Source organism: Pipistrellus kuhlii, unplaced genomic scaffold (assembly GCF_014108245.1).
Source record: "Pipistrellus kuhlii isolate mPipKuh1 unplaced genomic scaffold, mPipKuh1.p scaffold_m20_p_1, whole genome shotgun sequence".
Classification (NCBI taxonomy): domain Eukaryota; kingdom Metazoa; phylum Chordata; class Mammalia; order Chiroptera; family Vespertilionidae; genus Pipistrellus; species Pipistrellus kuhlii.
The window spans coordinates 108922042-108947430 of record NW_023425404.1 but is presented as its reverse complement, the minus strand read 5'-3'; the positions used below and the strand labels follow the sequence as shown (position 1 = coordinate 108947430).

Genomic DNA, 25389 nt, shown 5'->3' with positions numbered 1-25389 from the left:
GTTTTGACAATTGCCAGATGGGAGAGGAGTTGGAAGGATGGGTGAAAATGATGTAGTGATTAAGCAGTACAAATTAGTTGTTATGGAATAGTCATGGAGATATAAAGTACAGCATAGACAGTATAGTCAATAATATTCTAATAACTATGTATGGTATCAAATGGATATGAGATTTATTGGGATGATCTCTTAGTAAGTTATGTAATGTCTAATCCCTGGAGTATACACCAAAAACTGATATAATAATGCATTTCAACTGTAATTTAAAAATGGTTTTAAAAAAATAAAGTAATAAAAATTAAAAAGTTGACCAAGAAAAAGAAAAAACTATAAAACCTTTTCTCTGAAACATTTGAGATATTGCTCCCTGGCATATGTCCTCAGTTTATCTCAAATAAACTCTTATAAAAATTTTTTATATGTTTGGACATGTCTTGCATCGATACCCTTCTTTTCCCTAAAAAAAAAAAAAAAAAGAGAGAGAGAGAGAGATGTCTGGGCCCAAGTATAATCATTTTTTTTTCTTTTGTCAATTACTCCTCTTCCCCACCCTACTTCCTATAAAAATCTTACATTTTGTAAAAAAAAAAAAAAAAAAAAAAAAAAAAAAAAACCTTTCTAAAAAGAGATCACAAACACCTTGATATGCAACAACTATTTTAATAGACTTTCACAGAATTTATCATGATGTCTTATACACACTGGGATTAACAAATGCTTTTGAATTAAAATGAGCAATGGTCACCACCATATGTAAGTATGTGTACATAAACATAAAATAATTTTTTCTTTTTACTTTTAAAATAGAGTAACTACCTCATAAACAGGACAAATAGAATAGTACACTGTAATTCCACTTCATGAACACAAATCTTATTTGTATTTTTATTATTAAAAAGCAGGCTTGACTACTATAAAAATATCTTTAATTGAAAATTCAGATAAAGAGTAAAGTAGGAGGGATCTCAATACCAGATTTCAAGCTGTATTACAAAGCCACTGTTCTCAAAACAGTCTGGTACTGGCACAAGAACAGACATAGAGATCAATGGAATAGATCGAGAACCCAGATATCAACCCAAATCAATATGCTCAATTAATATTTGACAAAGGAGGCACAAATATACAATGGAATCAAGGCAGTCTCTTCAATAAATGGTGTTGGGAAAATTGGACAGATACATGCAAAAGAATGAAACTTGATCATCAACTTACACCATACATAAAAATAAACTCAAAATGGATACAGGACTTAAACATAAGACAGGAAACCATAAAAATACTAGAGGCATCCACAGGCAGCAAAATCTCAGACGTATGCCAAAAGAACTTCTTCACTGATACTGCCCCTAGGGCAATGGAAGCTAAAGAGAAAATAAACAAATGGGACTACATCAAAATAAAAACTTTTTTACAGCAAAAGGAACTATCAACAAAACAACAAGAAAGCCCACTGTCTGGGAAAACATATTTGCAAATGTTATCACTGATAAAGGTTTAATCTCCAACATCTATAGACAGCTTATACAACTAAATAAAAGAAAGATGAATGATCCAATTAAAAAATGGGCAATGGACCTAAATAGAATCTTTTCAAAAGAAGACACAAGGAAGGCCAAAAGGCACATGAAAACATGCTCAAAGTCACTAATTATCCAAGAGATGCAAATCAAAACAACAATGTGGTATCTGTCAGAATGGCCAACATCAACAAATCAACGAACGACAAGTGTTGGCAAGGCTGCGGAGAAAAAGGAACCCTTGTGCACTGCTGGTGGGAATGCAGACTGGTGCAACCACTGTGGAGAACAGTATGGAGTTTCCTCAAAAAACTGAAAATGGAACTCCCATTTGACCCAGTAATCCCACTCCTAGGAATATATCCCAAGAAACTAAAACACCAATCAGAAAGGATATATGCACCCCTATGTCCATAGCAGCACAATCTACATTAGCTAGGTTTTGGAAACAGCCTAGGTGCCAGTCAGCCGATGATTGGATCAAAAAACTTTGGTACATCACCATAATGGAATACTATGCTGCCATAAAAAAGAAGAAATTCTCATCATTTGCAGCAACCTGGATGGAATTGGAGAACATCATGCTGAGTGAAATAAGCCAGTCAATGAAAGAGAAATACCACATGACCTCACTCATTTATGGATAATAAAGAACATTACAAACTGATGAACCAAAAGATAGATATACAGACAGTAATGCAACAAGCAGACTGTCAAATTATAGCGGGGAGGGGAGGGAGATCTGGGGGAGATAAGAGAAGGAACTTGTATACATGCATATAAGTACAACCAATGGACAGAAAACTCTGGGGAGGGAGGGTATGTATGGGTGCGACGAGGGACAATGGTAAAATAAGTACACAGATAATAAGTTAATAAAAAATAATTTAAAAAAGAAGAAAGTTCAGATGAATACCAAAGCTAATTCTTTTATAGAATCAGGGTAAACATCAAGGCAGGCTTCAGTTACATTTGCTACAAAAGTGAACCCTGGCCACTTAAAATTAAGATCATAACTTGTTTGTTCTTAGAGGAGGAATGTTATCCTGTACTCATGTATCACCAAAATTGCATATTGTTAGATGCAAAAATACTCAATGTTTATCAAACAGCAAACCACAGCCCACAGACAAATCGCATTTGCCACCAGGTTTGTAGGAGAGTTAAATTTTACATTTTAAATGGTTCAAATTTTTCTAAAGGGTATTTTATGATCTGTGAAATTTATATGAATTATAAATGCAAGGGTCCATCAATAAAGTTTTGTTATAACACAGCCATGCTTGATTCTTATGTGTTGTATATGCTACTCTCACAATACAATGTAGAGTCGAATAGGCTTTAAGGCCTAAAAAAAAATGATTTATAATCTGTCCCTTTAAAGAAAAAAAAAATGCAGGTCTCTGAAATAGAGGAGGTATTAAATTTATGTCTCTATCACTAAATTACAAATTCATTGAAGACAAGAGCTATGTTCTTGTTCACTATTATATCTGTAGGTCCTAGAAAAGATTGTGGAACAGTGGAAATGCTCGATAAAAAGGTGTTGTTTTTTTTAATACATACATAAAGGAATCATTGAACATTATTTTTTTTACTGATTCCCAAATAAAAAGATGTTAAGATTATAAAGGCTGCAAAAATGTGATATAGAGAATGAGAATGTAAGATTCTTCTTTCCATTTTTTGTCTTCTGCTGTTTTTCCTTAATGAAATAATCCAATTTACTGTCTACATAATGCAGTCTGACAAGTATTAATAGATTATGGTTCCCAGCAGCCTTCAAAAAGGACAGCATAGAACAATTTAAGATACATTGGTATTAAAAAATCCAGTGATTTATATGCTTACATTAAAAAAATAATAAAATTGGGGGCTTCAGGAGGCTTTAAAGGTAAACAAAAGTGGCATAGTGTTATGGGAATGGTTATTTGAAGGAATAAAACAAAACTAGTTAGCCCTGATTGGTATGGCTAAGTAGTTAGAGCATCAGTCCACACATCAAAAGGTCATGGATTTGATTCCTAGTTAAGGAAAATACTTGTGTTGCAAATATGGACCTAGTCAGGGCACATGCAGGAGGTAACTAATTAATGTGTGTCTCTCACAAAGATGTTTCTCTCTTTCTTTCCCCCTCCCTCCCTTTAACTCTCTCTAAAATCAATGAGGAAAATATTCTTGGGTGAGGATTAACACACACGCGCGCACACACACACACACACACACACACACACACACAAATAATGTTTAAAACAGTTTTATTATAATAGCTCAAAATAAGAAAAAACAAAGGTGTAAGTCCATAGGGTAATGGGAGAATAACCTATACAATTGCATACTGGCCAGCAATAAAAAGAAGAGAATTAAAGATACATGCTACAACATGGATGAATCAGAAAGCATTATACTAAGTGTAAAAGGCCTTATACAACAATGTATGAACCATTTATATGAAGTTCTAGAACAGGCAAATCTAACCTATGGGTGTTGCAGAAAAAAAAATAGTAATTTGTCAGAATTTATCAAAGAGTACACTTAATATTGGTGTTGTAATCTAATTTAAATTTTACCTCAAAGAAAAAAAGGAAAACTTGAACTCTAGTGTAGGAGCAGACAAACTTTTCTTAAAGGGCCAAATCATTTAGACTTTGTAGACCATATTGTCTCTCCAACCACTCAAACACTCAAATCCAAGTTTGCAGCACAAAAGCAGCCACAGACAATTTGTGAATGAATGGGCCTGGCTATGTAAAAAAAATAAAAAATAAAATACATACAAACACAAGCTAATAAAAACCAGCAACTTTATTTATAGAAACCAGAAAATACCCCAAGCCCATGGTTTGTGGACTCCTGCATTTAGTTAAGGATGCCATTTTTTTGTTTGGGGTAAAGTAATTCCTGCAATTCTCTTTGAATGCATTGCAAATATGATGGATTGAGAAATAAATAAATAGATGAATAGCTATTTGATAAAACAAATATAGTTATTTGAGTTGTTTTACCTAAGTGGTAAGTATGTGGTTACTCACAGCAAACTTTTTCAACTTTTGCATATCCTTTGAAAATGTTTATAATAAACTGCCAGAGGCAAAAACTAAACAAATAAAAAATAAGTGGGCACATAGAGCTTGCTTATAGCTTCCCGGGAAAAACAGAGTTAACATGGCCATGAGTTAACACAGTGTAGATGAGACTTTTAAAGCTCAAAAATATGCCCAGCAATGGGTCACTGCAGGTGTGGCTCTGGAGAATAGCACAGGGCTGCAGTCCTAGGCTAGAACCATCACACCTTTCTAGAACAAAATAAAAACTTTGGATGCTGTTTAATAGAATGCTTATTTCATAATATACAGATTTCAGCTCCAATATAACAAATGGTCAAAATGCAAAAGTTTTAATATTACCATTTAAACCTGGTTTTAAATACTCGTAAGAAAGATGATCTTAAAAAAAAAAAAAGTATCATTATCATTATTGTTGCAAGTATTACAGATATTCCCTTCCCCTCCCCTCCTTAGGCCCTCCTTCCCACCTCTGCCTTTCTCAGACCTACCATAAGAAAAATTATATATATTTTTTAAAATCAGTAATACATTGTAATCACTCTACCTTGAGTTTTAGTAAACTTCAAATATTGACACAGGCATGTTTTTAATGTTCTAATAGATTTTAAAATTTAGCTCTGAAAATATATCATATAAAAATTGAAAATTTACGACAGGATGAAAAGTAGGTAGCGTTAATCCCATTTACAGATAAGAAGCCTAGATATAGAGATGTTTCCTGACACATGTTATAACGATCGCTCTTTGGGGCACTGAGGTTACAACTATAACTAAACAGACAAGGCCATGTTTGCAGTTCTACTACTGAAATACTGGCTTCATGTTAATCTCTCAGCCAGGATCTTTCCACACTCTGCTAACAAGCTTCTACGCTAAAATACTAATGCCAAAGAGGTTCTTTTTAAAAAATATATATATATTTTTTTATTGATTTCAGAGAGGAAGGGAGAGAAAGAGATAGAAACATCAATGATGAGAGAGAATCCTTGATCCTCTGCCTCCTGCATTGCCCCCCTCCCCCCGAGCCCTCTTCCTACCTCCACCCCTTGGGGATAGAGCCTGAAACCTGGGCATGTGCCCTGGACCCAGTCAAACCTGCGACCCTTCAGTCCACAGGCTAATGCTCTATCCACAGAGCCAAATCAGCTAGGCAGGATTCTTGAAATCAGTCTAGCCAAAAGCAAAGCATAAAATTGATGAATTAATTTATGGAGTCTCATGTTTAAATTTCACAATTTCCATAGAGTCAAAATATATAAAACATCCTAATTATTGTCTAGATACCTTTGGGATCCCATGAACTTAATTATAAGAATCCAATGTGATATTTTAAAATAACAAATATCAAAAATGGTTAGAGTTACAGTATAAAGAAAATTAGACAGTATAATTATTTGTATCTAAATATCAGCCAAGATTCTACTGACATAATCAAACACATGACAAAAAAGGAAGAAATGAAAGAAATTCAAAGTATTTACCAGATATAGCACCATTGTGATCATAAAATGGAGGTGATAGACCAGTCATTCCATTTCTCTTTGTCCAACCAAGTTTCAGACTCTGATCTTGTGTCATATTACAGAGCCCATCCTCAAAATCACATCTTTCATAATTCGAGCCTAATGAGAGAAAAAATAAATTAGCTTTTACAATCCATTTGGCTTCTTAAGAAATAAGAAAATATTAGAAAAAGAAAGCTTAGGAACAAATGACAAGTGTAGACTTGCATAACAATCATTTCTCACATTTATGTTTAAATTATTAATGTAAAGCCTTTTGCATATGACATTCTAATAAATCACCAGACACAAAACCCAGTGAAACCAAAAGACTGAGGACCTAATCCTGGCTTTGTCTCTTATTAACAAAGTACCTTAGCAAACCTTTTTCTTCACTTACATGATTAAAATAATAATATCCTGCCCTGTCTCCCTAAAGCAATTGCTGTGAGGATCTAATGACATATGTACATAAAAAAAATACTTCACAACTCATTGGCGCTACAAAATATGAGGAATTACTGTTAGGGTTACATCTAACACAATCTTAATATTGCTGCCATCCAGGCATATCCGAATTCCATCGTGTCTGTGATGGACCCCTGGAATTGAACATAGCACCTCCCTGTTGACTCTCAATGTTCTTGAAATTCTAAAGCTTTTATGTAGCAAAGGCATTTTCTGACTTTCCACACCCTACCCTCCCTTTTGGGGGGGGGGGTATAAATTATCAAAGAGGCTTGGGAGAAGCAAGATTTGAACACTTGGTTATTCAGAATAAGGCTTTATTCCATTATTTTAAAAAATCCTAAATACAATTAAAAATGGTCAACCTAAAAAAAGGTTATCTCAACCATAAATCCACAAATCACCCCTCCTTGGGTTGTAATCCTTAGCAGCTATGAAGTCCCTTTAACAAGATTGTTCTTGCCCTGACTGGTCGAATTAGCCATAGTAAGAGTAATTATGCTGGTTGTTAAATAGTGCTTGGCAACCCAGACACAAAAACATTTTTTTTAATTTATTGGGATGGCATTGATTAATAAAATGACAGGTTTCAAGTTACCATTTTATAATGCATCATCTGTATATTACATTATGTGTTTACCGTCCAATATCAAATCTGTTGTCACCAAAATCTGACTTGCTTTACCCTTTACTACTTTACAACCCCACCCCTCTTCCCCTCTGGTAACCATGATACTGTTGTCCCTGAGTTTTCCTTTGTTCAATTGTCGTTTGTTCATTTGGTACTTTCAGTTTTATATCCCACATATGAGGAAAATCATATTGTTCTTGACTTTTTCTCTATGACTTTTTTTGTTTAGCAATACATTCTCAAAATCCATCTGTTTGGTCCCATAAAATAGCAGTTTTTCATCTTTTTTTAAGGCTGAGTAGCATTCCATTGTATTTCTTTATCCAATAATCTCTCAAAGAACACTTCAATTATTTATATGTCTTGACCACCATGAATAATGTTGCATTGAACATAGAGGTGCATATATCTTTATAAATAAATGTTTCAGATTTTGGGGATAGGTACCCCAAAGAGGGATTGCTAGGCCATATGGTAACTCTATTCTTTTTTTTTTTTTAATATTGATTTTTTTTTTCAGAGAGGAAGGGAGAGAGATAGAGAGCTACAAATGTCAATGAGAGAAAAACATTGATCAGCTGCCTCTTGCACACCCCCTACCGGGGATGTGCCCACAACCAAGGTACATGCCCTTGACCGGAATCGAACCTGGGACCTTTCAATCTGCAGACCGACGCTCTACCACTGAGCCAAACAGGCTTCGGTGGTAACTCTATTCTTAACATTTCTAGGAATATTCATATTTTCCATAGTGACTATATCAGTTGGCATTCCCGCAAGCAGTGAATTTTTATTTAATCACATTTTGGACAAAATATTATTTAATAATAATACACCTGGTGCATATTCTTGAAGTTTTCTACATGAAAATTCAAGGATGATTGGGAAATGCTACTTTAACACTAACTAAACCTGTATTTTTACTATGGTCTACTTTATTAATTTTACTTCTTGATCCTTATTTTGAAAGATTTTACAAACCAGCTATACTCTGTAATATTATAACAGGAATTTTAATAGCCACATTTTATTGAAGTTAGGTGTTTTGCTTTCAGTAGTTTATTCCTTATAAAGCAGACATTTTCTTCTATTTTAAATAAGAAAATGGAGGTGCTGTGTTGGAGGCATGAAGTAACTTGTTCAACGTAGAACTTCTAGTGAGTGCTAAGTCAAGGATGGAACCAGGTCTTTTTTTACTTCAGAACATGAGCTCTTAAAGCTCTGTTCTATTATAATATCTAACTGTGAATTTGCTATTCCATTCTTCTTTTTTTTCTTTATTGATTAAGGTATTACATAGGTGTCCTTATCCCCCCATTGTTCCCTCTCCCCTCCTTCCCCCTCCCACACCTTCACCCTCCTGGTGTCTGTATCCATTGATTATGCTTATATGCATGCAGACAAATCCTTCTTATCAAACACCTAGAATTAGAGGGCTATCAGAGTTTCTAGTCAGCATAAGGACGCTAGTATTTCCAGATAGAACTGATGTCATTCTATCCAAAAGCAAAGACACTTGGTTAATCTTTGAATCAAAGCATGGTTAAATTTACAATTTCTATAAGGCCTTTGAAATATTCGAAATAGCCAAAACATCCCATTTTTTACCTCATGGACCCTAGTGTTTCAGGGACTTTGGTTGAACAAAAATAAACTAAATTACATAGTTTACTTAATAAAAGAGTAATATGCAAATTAATTGTCACTCTGCTACACCCACCAGCCATGCCCACTAGCCGCACCCATCAGCCAATCAGAGCAAGTATTCAAATAAGCCCAACCAAGATGGCTATAGCCACAGAGAGCAGGAGGAAAGCTTGGGTTTCCCAGGCAATGGAGGAAGCCAAGCTTTCTGGCTGCCCTTGCTAACCTAAGCCTTTACTCAAGGCTACAAAGTTTCAGTTATAGAAGGTAAACAAATCCAAACAGAATGGCGGCAGCCATGGAGCTGGAAAGAGCAGGAGGTTAGGGTTGCCCCTGGCAATAGAGAAAACAAAGCTTCCTGCACACCTTGGCCAGCCCAGGCCTCCACTCCAGGCTACAAAGTTTCAATTATAGAAGATATATAAATTCCAACAGAAATGGCTACCAGCCAAGGAACCAGCAGAAGGCTTGGCTCCACTCCAGGCTTCAAAGTTTCAGTTGTAGAAGGTAAATAAATTCCAGATAAGGTCTCCACTTGGGTCGCCAGGGGGCGTGGCTGGGCTGCAAATCACCACAGGCCCCTTGCTCAGGCCTCCCCACACCCCAAGCAAACCCGAACCCTGATCTGGGACACCCTTCAGGGCAAACCAGCTGGTTCCCACCCATACACCAGGCCTCTATCTATCTAATAAAATAGTAATATGCAGATTGACCATCACTCCAACACACAAGATGGCTACCTCCATGTGGTCCAAGATCCTGCCCCCATGTGGACACAAGATGGCCTCGACAAGATGGCCATCAGGGGAGGGCAATTGGGAGGCACCAGGCCTGCAAGGGAGGGCAGTCGAGAGGGACAAGGTTTGCAAGGGAGGGCAGTTTGAGGCAATCAACCCTGTAGGGGAGGGCAGTTAGGGATGGCCAGGCTGGAAGAGGAGGAAAGTTGGGGGCAAACAGGCTGGCAGGAGAGCAGTTAGACATCAGTCAGGCTGGCAGGAGAGTGGTTAGGGGGTGATCAGTCTGGCAGGCAGACACAGTTAAGGGCAATCAGGAAGGCAGGCAGGTGAGCAGTTGGGAGCCAGCAGTCCTGGATTGTGAGAGGGATGTCCAACTGTGCATTTAGACCCAGTTTCACCAGGATCAGGTCTAAATAGGCAGTCAGACATCCCTCGAGGGTCTCAGATTGAAGAGGGTGCATGCTGGGCTGAGGGACACCCTTCCATCCCTGTGCATGAATTTCATGCACCGTGCCTATTAGAGGCACGGTGCATGAAATACATATATACACATATGTGTGTGTTATTTAATTAGCTATGCATGTATCTGCATAAATATGTATTGTTATTGCTAGGATCTTTCTGCTACTAGGTTTCAGGAATCTAGAGAAAGGGCTGTGTATAAATGAATAAACTAGACACTAGACAGGAAATATAAATTTGAGAGGCATGGGGGAGCCAGGGGAGGCTCCACTTTCTAGTGAAGTGGGCTCTTCAAATCTTTGGACCCAAATTCCCTTTAGCAAAGCAGATATACATATCAAAAGTAAGGTCCAGTAAACAATAAAGGACCATCAAGTTGGGGGAACTGCCCTCAGGTGTCTGGCAGCAGGCAATAATATGCAGATCTTCAGCTCTGCTGAAGATGTCCATCAGTTTCTGAAGAACTTCTTGCATAATTATGACCTATTGGAATTTGCCACCAGCACCTTATCAAGTTTCCTTTAGATTTCACCAATTTTTATAACTCTCTACTTGTGATTATAAAATATTCAAAACTATCTTATCACCATATTTTAGCAATTATGTGTATGAAATATAGACACATTTCCTAGGTGTCAAACATTTTTTTGAATACCAAGAAATTCCCTTACAGTATAATTACTAGTTGACATCTGTTTGCAATGCTCATTGTTCTTTTTAATACACAAGGATAATGGTGATGATTTCTGGCAGTGATAGAACTAGAAAAATAGCTAAATAAAACATTTTTCCTCTTTGGTCTCAACAGGGTTTCTTTGTTATTAAATGAATCTAAAGAGCATACATTTTCGACTAATTCTTATTTTAAAATGTAATCATGAACTTGTAATAACTGCTAGATTGTTCAAAAATGCATCAGAAAGTTTCTAAGTATTAATTTCCTCCAGTAGAAAATTGTATGTTTTAAACCATTTAAACAATTTTTCTTGAATTGTGCCTGATATACCTTTCAATTCGATATGCCACACATCTAAATTAAAATCTGAAACTACCTGCTATTTTTAAATCTGCCTACATGTAGATTTCTGCTGCCACAGTCATCACTAAGTTGTAACAGTTGGATACTATGCAAAAATGAGGAATGGTATGCAGGAACTTGTCAGTAAGAATCCATGTTCCTGGGGTTTTTGAACTTGTGGAACTTATTTCATTTTCTATTCTTTTTATTTAAATTTATTGTTGAAAGTATTTCAGATGTTCCTTTGTTGTTTTTCCCATTGACCCAATCCACCCCGCACCTGCTCCTCCAAGGCCTTCACCAAACTACTCTCTGTATCTATAGGCTATGCATATATGCATATAAGTTCCTGTTAATAACTCCTCCCACCCACTCTGCATTCCCTCTGAAATCCTTCAGTCTGTTCCAAACTTCTATGCATCTATTTTATTGATCAGTTTATTTTGTTCATTAGATTCTACATATTATCATTATCAATTTTATGATTTCAAAGGTCAGATGCAGTGTAGTACAGGAGGGAGGGTGTCTCTGTGTTGCAATTTGTGGTTTCTTGGAAGGCCCAATTCTCTCCTGAATTGGCTTCCACAGAACCAGATTCTATCATTAAAGCTCACCGAAGAGTCTCTCATTAATGCTATACTAAGAAGAAAAAGTTGTAAAGTATGTCCTCAAGAGATAGTTACTTTTAGGGCATGCTTCAAAGAAAATAGGAATAGAATAAAGTTTTAGTAGCAGTAATAGTGGAGAAACTGGTGCAGAACTCAGAAATGCATGATATGCATAGATTATCAGAATATAAAGTTCTTAAAATGCAGAGAAAGTAAAAGAATTAGGAAAAATCTAGAAAGGAAAACGTAGAGGGTATTAAAAGCAAACCAATTATTTAAACTGGGACATATTAATAATGCACATCTACTTTCCTCCTCAAAGTCCTATGAGGATTAATTTACTTATAGGATATTTTTCCTTACATGATATTCTTCTATTATCTCCACCTTTTTATTTAAATAGTAGGAGGCTTTTGGAAATTTTATAATCTAATCTGGATAGCTTTTAAATATTAATTTTTGTGCTGAAAAATGACTGCTTTAGGTTCATTACATGTTATTCAATTTTACTATGGCATGAACTACCAATAAAAATTTTTGTCAAACAGTTTTTTGTATAGTAAAATCAACGTTTCAAGAATATTCGATTATTTCAATTAGCCAATTTTTAAAATATTTTAATTTTTTTTGTTAAATTACTATCTGTGTACGTATCTTACCATTGCGCCCCTTTCCTTACATGCCCTCCCTCCCCAGAGTTTGTATCCATTTGGTTGTATTTATATGCATGTATACAAGTCCTTCAGTTGATCTATTATCTCCCCCAGATCTCCGTACCCTCCCCGCAGTAATTTGACAGTCTGCTTGTTGCTTTACTATCTCTATATCTATTTTTTGGTTCATCAGTTTATAATGTTCTATATTATCCATAAATGAGTGAGGTCATATGGTATTTCTCTTTCATTGACTGGCTTATTTCACTCAGCATGATGTTCTCCAATTCCATCCAGGTTGCTGCAAATGATGAGAATTCCTTCTTTTTTATGGCAGCATAATCATTATGACTTGTCTTATTTTCGGTTCTAATAAGTGTATTTCTTGTATCATATTATCTCCTGCATCTGGGGGAAATAATGAACAACATAAACTGATGAACAAAAACATACCTGGTGACAGGGAAGCATCGATCAGACTGTCAAACCTCAGAGGGAAGGTAGGGGAGGGTGGGAGAAAGGGGAAGAGATCAACCAAAGGACTTGTATGCATGCATATAAGCCTAACCACTGGTCATGGACAACAGGGGGTGGGGACATATGTGGGGAGGGATTTGGGATGGAAGGGGGGCATGAGGACAATTATGTGATAATGTAATAAATAAATTTAAAAAAAAAAACACACAAAATCCTATGAGACACAATTGTAGTCTTTCCTTAACAATAAATTCCACTCTTTTAATTTAAATTATGGTAAAATATACATGGCATAATATCTACCATTTTAACCATTTTTAACTGAAGTGATGAGATATTAAATACATACAGATTATTATGCAACCATCATCAACATCTATCTCCAGAACTTTTGCATTTCCCCAACTGAAATTGTATACCCATTAAAGAAGGACTCCTCCTTCTTCCCTCCCTCCACCCCTGGAACCCACCATTCTACTTTATCTGTATTTTTGTGACTGGTTTATTTCACTTAGTATAATGTCTTCAAGGTTCATCCATGTTGTAGCATGTGTCAGGATTTCCTTCTTTTTTGAGGCTGAATAATATTGCATTATATATAAACTAAACTGATGGGGGGTGTCCCTCAGCCCAGTGTGCACTCTCTCCAATCTGGGTCCCCTCAAGGTATGGTAAACTGCCCGTTTAGACCCAATCCTGATGGGATCAGGCCTAAATGGGCAGTTGGACATCCCTCTCACAATCCAGGACTGCTGGCTATCAACTGCTCACCTGCCTGCCTTCCTGATTGCCCCTAACCACTTCTGCCTGCCAGCCTGATCACCCCTAACCACTCCCATGCCAGCCTGATTGATGTCCTACTGCTCCCCTGCCAGCCTGTTTGCCCTCATCTTTCCTCCTCTGACAGCCTGGCCACCCCTAACTGCCCTACCCTAAGGGATTGATTGTCTCCAACTGCCCTCCCTTGCAGACCTGGTCCTTCTCAACTGCCCTCCCTTGCAGGCCTGGTGCCTCCCAATTGCCCTCCCCTGCTGGCCAGCTTATGGTGACAATCTTGTGTCCACAAGGGGGCAGGATCTTGGACCACATGGAGATAGCCATCTTGTGTGTTGGAGTGATGGTCAATCTCCATATTACTATTTTATTAGATAGATAGAGGCCTGGTGCATGGGTTGGGGCCTGCTGGTTTGCCCTGAAGGGTGTCCCAGATCAGGGTTCGGGTTTGCTTGGGGTGTGGGGAGGCCTGAGCAAGGGGCCTGTGGTATTTTGTGGGCTGGCCACGCCCCCTGGCAACCCACGCAGAGGCCCTGATATCTGAAATTTATTTACCTTCTACAATTGAAACTTTGTAGTCGGGAGCAGAGCCAAGCCTCATGCTTGCTCTGTGGCTGGCAGCCATTTCTATTGGGACTTATGTACCTTCTATAATTGAAACTTTTATAGAAGTGGAGGCCTAGGCCCACGATGGTGTGTGGAATGTTTGGCTTCCTTTATTGCCAGTGAAACCCAAGCCTCTCAACTGCTCTCTGTGGCTACAGCCATCTTTGTTGGGATTAATTTACATAATCACTCTGATTGGCTGGTGGGTGCAGCTGGTGGGCATGGCTTGAGTGGAGTGATGGTTAATTTGCATATTATTATTTTATAATGTAGGATAGTTTATCCATTCATCTGTTGATAAACTCTTGGGAATCTTTCACCTCTGGGTTATGAATATGGCTGATATGAACATGGATGTCAAATATCTTTTAGAATCCCTGCTTTCATTTCTTTTGAGTATATCTCCAAAAGTAGAATTGCTATATCATATGATAGTCCTTCCCCCACCCAGCCCCTAACTTTTTTTAAATTTTTTTATTTGAGGAATTGCCATATCATTGCCACAGATTCTACCAGATTTTACATTCTCACTGACAATGCATAAACATTTCATTTTCTCAACGTTTTTGCCAAAACTTGTTATTTTCTAGGTTTTGTTTGCTTGTTTGTTTATAATAGTCACCCTAATGGGTATGAGGTGACATCTCCTTGTGGATTTGACTTATATTTTCCTAATGATTAGTGATGTTAAACATCTTTCCATGTGATTATTGAACATTTATATACCTTTGAAGAAATGTCTATTCAAGTCCTTTGTCCATTTATTAAATCAGGTTGTTTTTATGTTGCTGAGTTGTAATAATTCTTCACGTATTCTGCATATCAATCTTTTATCAGTCATATGAATAACAAATATGTCCTCTCATGCCTTTTCATTGTGCTAGTATCTTTTGATGCAAAAAGTTTTTCATTTTGATGAAGCCAAATTTATTTTTCTATTTTTTTGTCTGTGCCTTTAGTATCATATCTAAGAAGTCATTCCCAAATCTAATATTGTAAGGTTCCCCCTATGTTTTCTCCTGAGAATTTCATAGTATTAGCTCTTATATTAATTTTGAGTTAATGGTCTTCAATCCATTTTGAGTTAATTTTGTGTGTGATATAAGATAAGGATCCAATTTTAATAATTTTGTGTGAATATCCAATTTTTGCAACATTGTTGAAAATACTGGTCTTTTTCTATTAAAATGGCTTGGTGCACTTGTAGAAAATCATTTGACCATATCTGAGAGAGCTGATGTTTAGGCACTCTATTCTATTCCATTGGCCTATATATTTATCTTTGTGCAAATTCCACACTCTGTTAATTACTGTAGCTTTGTAAAAAAATTTTTTTTGAAATTAGGGAGTGTGAGGATTATAACTTGGTTCTTTTTCATGATTGCTTTGGTTACTTGGAGTCCATTGAAATTTCAGAAAAATTTTATGATAGATTACATTATTTATGGGGGAAAACATTCTTGGGATTTTAAGAAGGATTACTTTGAATCTGTAGATTGCTTTGGGTTGTATTGATTTGTAACAACATCCATTCTTCCAATCCATGAACACTAAATGTCTTTCCATTTATTTGTGTCTTCTTTCTTTCAGCAATAATTTCTAGTTTTCCATAAAAATGTTTTTGTCTCCTTGGTTATGGTAATTACTATTTTACTCTGTTTGATGCCATTACAAATGAAAGTGTTTTCTTAATTTCCTTTTCAGATTGTTCATTGTTAGTGTATAAAAATGAAAATTATTTTTATGTGTTGATTTTGTATCCTACAACTTTGCTTATTTGTTCTAACTGGATGTGTTTAGTTTTGTTTTTGTCAAATTTTTAAGTTCTATTTAAGAATTACATTTTCTGTGAACAGAGATAATTTTATTTGTTCATTTGCAATCTAAATGCCTTATATTACTTATTATTTAATTATTCTGGCTGAGATTTCCAATAATGTATAGATAGAAGTAATGAAAGAGGATATCTTATCTTATTCCTGATCTTAGAGGAAAAGCTTTCAAACTTTTAACACTGAATAGAAAATTAGCTGTGGCTTTTTCATATATAGCCTTTATTGTGTTGAAGTAGTTTCCTCTTTTCCTAGTTTATTAAGTATTTTCATAGTCACAAAAGTTTATATATAACTTATTTTGATTTTTAGAAAATTATTTCCTTCAGGTAGATAACATAGAAAAACATTTTCACAAAGAATTATCTCCTTTACTCTCATTAACTGTAAAAAATAATAATAATAATAATAGCCAGTTCCTACAAAGGATGAAATGATCCAAATATTCCAATTAAATGAAAGCAAAAAATAATTATCCTCAAAAGTAAATTTCTGTGGGAGACTGCTATTAATTGGACTGGCAATTGGTTTTTCCAGAAACGTTTATCTTTCACACTGACTTAATTTTCATATTTTCACTGGGACAGAAACAGGAAAAAACCCAACTCATAAAGATATGTGACAGCAAATGGAATTAGCACTTCCATAGCCCAAACCAGTTATTCAATATTACTTAGGTTTGGTTCCTGTCATATAATTGGCTTTATATTCAAATTATTGCGAACATCTTTGGTGGTATTTGCATCACTGATGGTGTATTTGTCAATGAAAAAAGGATTATGAAACTATGCTTTCTCTTTACCATTGTTTACGGTTAGTAACCCTTAAAGAAGACGTCTAGTGTTTGTGTCTGGTGATTTCTGCAGAAATATGGACAACACGTAGCATTTACTCAATCTACAGCAATGTATACTCAAGTACTGTAAATGATGCATAACTATTTGCATATAATTCTCTGTTCCAACATAGCAGTTTGGTCAGAAGATCTTATGGCTTTTTCAGTAATTCCTATAATGGTGAATGCAGAGCCCTGATTAGAAAATTATATCTCTTGCACGGACAAACTTTTCTATCAACTAAACTAATTCAGGAATAAATGAACTCTTATCATTTTCTTTTCTGAACAGGTTTTCAATTTCTCTCAAAATAGTTAAAATTTATCTTCCAAATCCAATCAAGCATTTCAAGACTTATTCACTGGAAAGTCACAATTATTTCTGGGTAGTAGAGAACATTATATCCTATTCATATTTCTTTTATGAAAACTTATTTAATGGCTGTGACTCAATGTCCTTTCAAAACTTCGATATTTTTGACAACAGAATGCAAGCCTTCTCTTAGAATTCCTAATCAAGCCATTAGTGTCAACATGCACATGGAGAAGTGATGTTTATTGACAAACAGAAAAGTTCTGTGGGTGACAAGCTTGGTAAGAGTTCTATCTGCATACAGACACTGGGTTTGAGAAAAAAAAATCTGCTTGTGAAACAGTTTACTGTTTGATGTCATCAGAGTATCTTTGAAATGTTCAAAGAGAGCTCACAGAATGAATGCCCCAGATGGTATGAATGTGTACACTTGAATCACAAAACTAGAGCAGATTACATAGCAAAACTGAGCAGTTTTATCTAATTCTGTGGTAGAAGAAAAACTACAGCTGGTAGTTCCTCCGACCAGTAATGCATCAGTCCATCTAATATTTATTTGACTGTGATAATCAAGATTCTAGAAAATGGGGGAGGACTAGATAAATGTCCTGCCCTAATCAGACTAATATTTTGTTTTTTTCAGGGCCTTCTCCTTAAACTATTTGTAACTCTAGGATGGTATCATTTTATAAAAGACATGTTTTATTTTCCTAAAGTACCATCAAGATACATGCTCAAAAAAAAAAGAAAAAGATACATGCTCCATCAAGTTCACTGTTTGTATAAAGCATCTTTTGTCTGTTGGGATTGTGGATAGAAGCACCGTAGGGTGGGTCAAGATAAAATTCTAGTAACACTTTATCCTCTTTCTTGGGAGAAAGATTCACTGTCCAGTGAATTTTCAGAACACACTGATAATGCTTCTTCAGTGTGTTGCTTTCATATTTTCATATACTCAAAGATGAAAGAACAACCCATATTGTATGTGGTTCATTTTTTCTCTCACATTTCCATTGCCCATTATGAACAAATATAGTCCACACTGTGAAACAATTTTAAACATCAAAATCTATTAAGGGAAATGATTTATGTTACACAGCTGTGCTCAGCTGCATCCAACACTGCCAAGAGGGAAGAGCTCCTGATAGTGCTATTTGACATGAAAGTATTTTCTAAAGATTATTTTCAAAATAGCAGAAAGGACTCTAGTAGGCGTACATATAAAAGAAGATGCTCAGTTCAAGGTTTCTGAAGCCTATCCCTTGGAGCAAGATTAAGATTAGCTCTCTTGCATGAAAAATACTGTCTCTGGAAAGAAAAGGCTAGTATGAAAACAATAAAAGCCCCAGTGAATGTTTACTTTATATCAAATAAAATGATTAAAATTCTAAACAGACATTCATGCTATTTTGTTATTAGTACAAGTGGGTACATCTAATTTCCATTTGATATCCCTTTACTCATTGAAAAATTTTCAGACTCCATTGGGAAATGTTTTAATAAGGAGCTTGTAAATTCATTTCCTTTGCACAAAAAGATTTACAATCTTTGTTAAAATATTCCAAGCTTTCTCAAGTTTGTGATGTCAGCATTCTTGACATCCCTCTCCCTAAGTCTTAAAATTTTTTTGACATTTATCTTTATAATTGGAAATAATACAAATGTACCTTTTTTCCCCCTGTTGACCCCTTCTAGCCAACCCTTCCCCCACCCCTGGCCTTACCCACACTATTGTCTGTATCCATGGGTTATTCTAGGGGTGTCGAACTCAATCAGAGAAGGGGCCAAAATCTAAAATCCAGCCTAAATCGCGGGCCGAATGGTTTACTGAATAGTCATAAACTGTCATTGTGATGGAAACGCAGCGGAGTGCAGTGATGACAGCGCGGTGCGAGCCACATTGCAAGGCCTGGTGGGACGGATTTGGCCCGCGGGCCTTGTGTTTGACACATGTGGGTTATGCGTATGTATGTATATAAGTTATTTGGTTGATCTCTTCCCATCCCTATCTTACCTCTGAGATTCTACAGTCTGTTTCATGCTTCTATGTTTCTGAGTCTATTTTGTTCTACAGTTTATTATGAGATCATGCGCTACTTGTCTTTCTCTGACTGGCTTATTTTGCTTAGCATAATACTCGCCAGGTCCCTCCATGCTGTCTCAAAGGGTAAGGATTCTTCCTTTTTTACTGCTGCATAGTATTTCATACTATGTACCATAGCTTTTTTTAACCCCTCGTCTACCGATGGGGACTTGGACTGTTTCCAGATCTTAGCTTATTGTAAACTGTGCTTTTATGAACATGAGGATGTATACATTCTTTCTGATTGGTGTTTTGGGTTTCTTAGGATATATTCCTAGAAGTGGGATCACTGGATCAAATGGAAGTTCCATATTTAATTTTTTGAGGAAATTACTTACTGTTTTCCATAATGGTTGCATCAGTCTGCATTCCCAACAGCAGTGTTCTAGAGCCCTTTTCTCCATATTCTCTCCAGCACTTGTCATTTGTTGATTTATTGATGGTAGCTATTTCTACTGGAGTGAGATGATACCTCATTGTGGTTTTAATTTGCATCTCTCTGATGATCAGTGACTTGGACCATTTTTTCATATGCTTCTTGGCCATCTATGTGTCTACTTTCTAGAAATGTTTACTTAGGTATTTTGTCCATTTTTTAGTTGGATTTTTTGTCTTCCTTTTGTTAAGTTGTATGAGTTGCTTATATATTTTGGATACTAACCCTTTATCAGGTGAATCATTGGCAAATGTGTTCTCCCATATGGTGGGCTCCCTTTTGATTTTGTTGATAGTTCCTTTTGCTGTGCAGAAGGTTTTAATTTTGATGCAGTCCCATTTGTTTATTTTCTCCTTAGTTTCCTTTGTGCTAGAAGATGTATCAGCAAGCATATTGCGATGAGAGATGTTTGAGATTTTATTGCCTATGTTATCCTCTACTTCCTCTGGTTTTGCCTTCACAGCCATTCTTAGGCAAATCTCATAGATCTTTCATCATAAACATTGAAACCAGTGTGCAGTTTTGTAGACTTAGGTATTTATTGTACCTTAATCTTTTTATTTTTTATTTTTTTATATATTTTATTGATTCTGTACAGAGAGGAATGGAGAGAGATAGAGAGTTAGAAACATCGATGAAAGAGAGTCATCGATCAGCTGCCTCTTGCACACCCCCTACTGGGGATATGCCCGCAACCAAGGAATTGTACCTTAATCTTTTTAAAATATGCACTGCTATCCATTTTATTTCACTTTTTATTCATTCCATTTTACAGAATATTTTCTATTCTCACAGGTACCTCCTCTTCCTGTTCACCTCAACAGAAGTACCCTGTAATTGGTACAAATCATGCACAACAGATCTGAAAGTATTTGGAATAACAATAAAATATAGATAAATAATACTGCCTATATGCAAATGTTATTGAAAGGAAACAGTTTTAGAGATTTATGCACATATTCTGATATCAATAACTAATGGATAGTCTTATTTAGAAACAATATCTTTTATAGTGCCCTATAAAGTTGTTCAATAACTGGATTTTATAATCACTTGTAAAACCTCAGAAAACTCATATTTGAAATATAGGAGAATAGGAACCCCAGTTTCAGTATTGAGGCACTATTAATTAATACATACCCTTCTATTATCAATCTCTTGGTTTAGGGTCTCACCTCATTCACATTTACAAAATGAGGCTTTTGACTTAGAGGAGCTTGAAGGCTTTACGCCACTGAAATATAATGTTTCTAAACTTATGACTAAACACCATAAAAGACCAAGAGATCTGCAGAGACATTAAAGCAAAATGGTCCTAATGAGTCTGCCCAATGCAATAAATGAAAACTATACTTCGCTATTTTTCAATGAGTGCCCAATTGAGTGTGCTTAAATTGTTACATAAAATTAAAATAAATGTCACGGAACTCAAAACTATAGCACCCATTTAGGCCAAAACTGAAGTGTGTGAAAATTTTCTAATTTTCTTGAGCTAAATTATACATCTTTATTATTAGATCTCTTACATATATAAATCTGTGGACTGAATGTTGGTATCCCTCCAAATCCATAGGTCTAAGCTCTAATTGCCAATGTGATGGTATTTGGAGGTGAGGCATTTGGGATATGATTGGGTCATGAGAACAAAATCCTCAAGATGGTTTCCCTGCCTGTATATGAAGAGACACTAGGCATGACCTCTGCCATGTGAGAACGTAGCAAAATGGGAAAGGGACCCTCATCAGGCATCAGTTCTGCTGGTGTCTTGATCTTGGACTTCCTACCCTCTAGATCTGTGAGAAATAAATGTTTGCTGTTTAAGCCACCCAGTCTATGATATTTGTAATAATAGCCCAAACTAATATGTGCTGCTGTGGTAAATAGGATTTATAAAGTATTTTTATTAATTGTTTCATGGCAATGTGTATACTAGTTTTCCATCCAATGATGTAATTAGTATTACACATGAAATTTCACATTTCACTATATCAATGCTTTACCTTCCAGTACTTAAATGAAGCAATTACTATAAGAGTACTTGATATTTATGTTATTCTAGTGAAGAAATGTTTTGCTTAGGTTAAACATTATCACCTCTCAGATTTTGAGAATGTACCTCTAAATCAGTTTTCACATATTTTGCATATACATTTAGATTTATATAAAATTAATACACTTTGAAAAAAATGTTTGTTCTTAAATTCAAATAATTTGTAAAATAAATTAGATAAAATCTTAAATCTTTATGATATATACATCAAACCAAAGTATAAAAGACTTTGTCTCTTTATTAAAATATTAGAGTGAATAAAAAAAAAGTTCTTAAGCATGACATGTAGGTAAGGGAACAGTATTTTATTAACTGAATATATTTTTTCTTCTTTTGGATCACAGTAAATTCTGAGAAAAATTAGCTCTAAAACAGTTTTAATACTATCACCAGGTATGCAAAAGTAATTTTCTAAGTATATTTCCTGGGCATACTTCAGTGGGAGAATGCATTGAAATATGGATATATATTAACAGTGTGTCAACAGAACATTTTGTAATTTTCTGATTGATTTGAATTTGAATGGTAGCAATATAACACAGCTGCCTTTATGTTAAGAAGAACAAAGCAGAGTAGAACTTTTGTACAACAAATAATTTGAAGCAATTGCTAGAAGTCAAACTATCTCTGTATTTAGTATTGACTCTGACATTAAAATTAATAAACAAATAAACAGAAGAAAATGAACACCAGAAGAAGGGAATCTGCTTGGAAGCAGACAATGCAACATTTGGATTATGATTTTTTTTTTTAAATATCCAGACCAGTTACACAACATTTTTCCCTAGCTCAGGATAAAGTCTAATAAAGAGGGATTCTTGACACCAGAACTAAATAATTGTTATACTTAAAATATATTTTCCTTGCTTATTATATATTAAATGCTCAGTAGTGTGCATAAATAGAACTGAATCCATTGGGAAGATTCAGTCTTCCTAAACCTAATATAAAAAAAAAACAAAACAAAAACCCTGAGTTAAACAGTTGGAGTATTCTTAAACAGAGTTCCATCATATAAAATAAGAACATTTTTAAAAATCTATGAATAGAATCAGTTGCATCTGAAATTCAACATCAACTATGCCAATTTCATTAAGATAATCAGCCTATTAATCTATTTCTTAAAGGTCACATAATCTGGACATTAAAGAGAGGTACAGGTTGATTTTTTTTTCAAAATGTGACTACTGTACCATCATTATAAAGTTAGCTTTAAAAAATCTCATCTGTAAATTTAGCGTCACAAACTTTCATGAGAGAAATTGCTTGGCCATTACTATTCCCTCACCATATTCCTCCCCTCTCCACCCCTCCCCCTCCAGTGTAGTATACAATAGAAATTCACATTCTCAATGTTATCTACAGGTTATGGTTCACATTGTAAATAAAATACTCAAGTGGAAACTTCTTGGAAATGAAAATGAAAAATGAAAGGCCAAAAGGTGATCTCCCAATGTAACATTTTTTAAATGAAATCTATTTATTCGACAGATGTGTTCCTTCGCTTTCCTCCACGGATGCGCGTTATTGGAACCTTTCATGCAGCGGAGACCTTCCTCATCCTGTGGCGTCCTCCTCCTTTCACTGAACCTTCTCCCTGAGGCAGGGCCGCGCATGTTACCACAGCAGGTGCGCTAACGGGAGATTCATAGAGATTAACAACGGAAGGGACTTGGCACTTCTTGCCAAAGCAGCCGAGCGGTTCCTCTTTGCTGCTCACCAGAGGGCTGTCCCAGACAGACCCGAGGAGGGGAGAGGCAGGGCAGCTCGCACACATGCAGCCTTTCTGGGGAAACTGGACAAACATCAAATCCTAGCCTTTGGCTGTGCTTTGCATTTAATAGTTACTAACTGCTTGACAGCTATCCCAAACTATGGGCAAAAATCATTAGACTGTTTTCTTCTACAGAGAAGACATTTTCCAGTAAACTCTTTTTTCTGGTTTTAATGTAACAACTGAATATGTAACAAGAAGGCCAACAACAGCAAAATTAAATGTGTAGAATCTATTTTAGCAGAAGAAATTCTGCAAATACTAATAGTGTTTACCTGAATGAAAGAATTCTGTAAAGATTAATTAATAGAGTATCTGAATAAAAATAGAAAATACGTTTGATCAAGTGCTCTGACTAGAATTAGTGCCTTCAGATAACTAGGTCATATTACAACGAACCAACAGTGACTCCATTTAATCCATTAGTTGTTTACGAAAGGCAATGGCATGTAAGAACAACACAGTTTCATTGGTGAAATGAAATAATTCCTTCAGGATGTCTTATTGGCAGAGAAACTATAGACACATACAAATCTTTACCCATGACACCGGCAGGCAATGGAGCAATTTCCCACCTGAGAGAGCCGGTTCTTTTTATAATGAGGTGGAGGTTCAAGATCACACCATTAGTAGGTGGTCTATTCAGGCTCCTAGGTTTTGGAAGCTTGTGCTTTTTCCTCAGCCCGAAACCAAATGCTACAAGCCAGGCACTGTGCTCAGGGCATAATCAGTTCACTTGGTGGTACCGTCCTAGCAGCAGAAGTAAAATCTAACTCCTTTAACTTAGCATTTAGTTAAAATGTTTTCATACTGCATTCAGCCTTTAGCTGGTATTTTCTGTCACAGAATTTTAAAGCTGCAGCATTGCATTTCTTCTGAAATTTTCCCTACTAATACAAAATTAAATGATGCATTTCTGCCTGTCATTCTTTCCGTAGAATCAGTAAAAACCCATCTAAAATGCATCCAGCTAGGTGTAGTCTTAGCAATTTGATATTGCTTCACTAGAGTAATTTTTATTTATGGACCCGTCTCTTTCATGAAAATACTATCTCAGTTTCTGTCTTACACTAAGGGCTTATGAATTAAATCCATGCAGGGCCAGGTATCTGTCTGAATCTCCCTGGCTGCTCAGCAGCCCCTGGTATACGGCAAAGATATACAGAAAGTGGAGAAAAGAGAAGCATGGAACTTACATTGCTGTTCATCACTCAGGTCCCCACAGTGATCTGTGAAGTCGCACACGCTGTCAGGAGGCACGGAGACCCCATTGCCACACTCGAAGGCCTCTACTCCTTGCCGAACCAGTGGACAGAGGAGGACACAGAAAATCCAAGGAACCCAGGAGGCTCCATTCTTTGGCAATGGTGGCATTCTGGCCAGGCAGAAGAGCGGCGCTTGGTCTGTCTGTAGAAGTCAGGCAGCTGTAATAAGTGAATCCCTCGTTAGAAACATTATTTTTCTTTTCTCTGTTCTTTCCTTTCCAGGTTTACCTCTTATGACTGGGGACTGTTGGTAACAATCTGCAACTCTGGCAAATGACTCCCAAGGCAGTTCCTTGATTGAGTCTTTCACAGGAGTGTCTTTAGAAAATATTTAACTTGAGTAATTGCACCATTTCTCTATCTAGATCAACATACACATTTATTGCTCTGTTTAACAATTTAAGCCTTTTGTGTTCCTGCTATCTCCTGAAAGAAAATTTTAAATAAAAGAGTGGGCCAGTATATAAATGGAGAGAAAACCACCTTAAAAAGATAAATGATATAGAAATGTTCTGTGTGAATTCATATGCTTATTTAATCACATTCATGTAATTCAGAACATTATTGTGGTTACTAAAAAATACTCAAATATTGCAAGCCCAAATATCAGAATGGCTCCATGGGAATGAAATG

General features: G+C 35.9%; 1 protein-coding gene across 1 annotated transcript in view; it reads right to left on the bottom strand.

Annotated features, from left to right (window-relative positions):
- The window catches only part of MALRD1 (MAM and LDL receptor class A domain containing 1), a 578615-nt gene extending 553579 nt beyond the window's left edge, over positions 1 to 25036 (bottom strand). The window contains exons 1-2 of the mRNA XM_036459535.2: positions 24688 to 25036; positions 6070 to 6210 (exon numbers count right to left, since the gene is read on the bottom strand). Coding sequence (XP_036315428.1) covers positions 6070 to 6210; positions 24688 to 24865 — 319 coding nt within the window. The 5' untranslated portion in view covers positions 24866 to 25036. The remainder of the gene's footprint in view (positions 1 to 6069; positions 6211 to 24687) is intronic.
- Between the last annotated feature and the right edge of the window lie 353 nt (positions 25037 to 25389).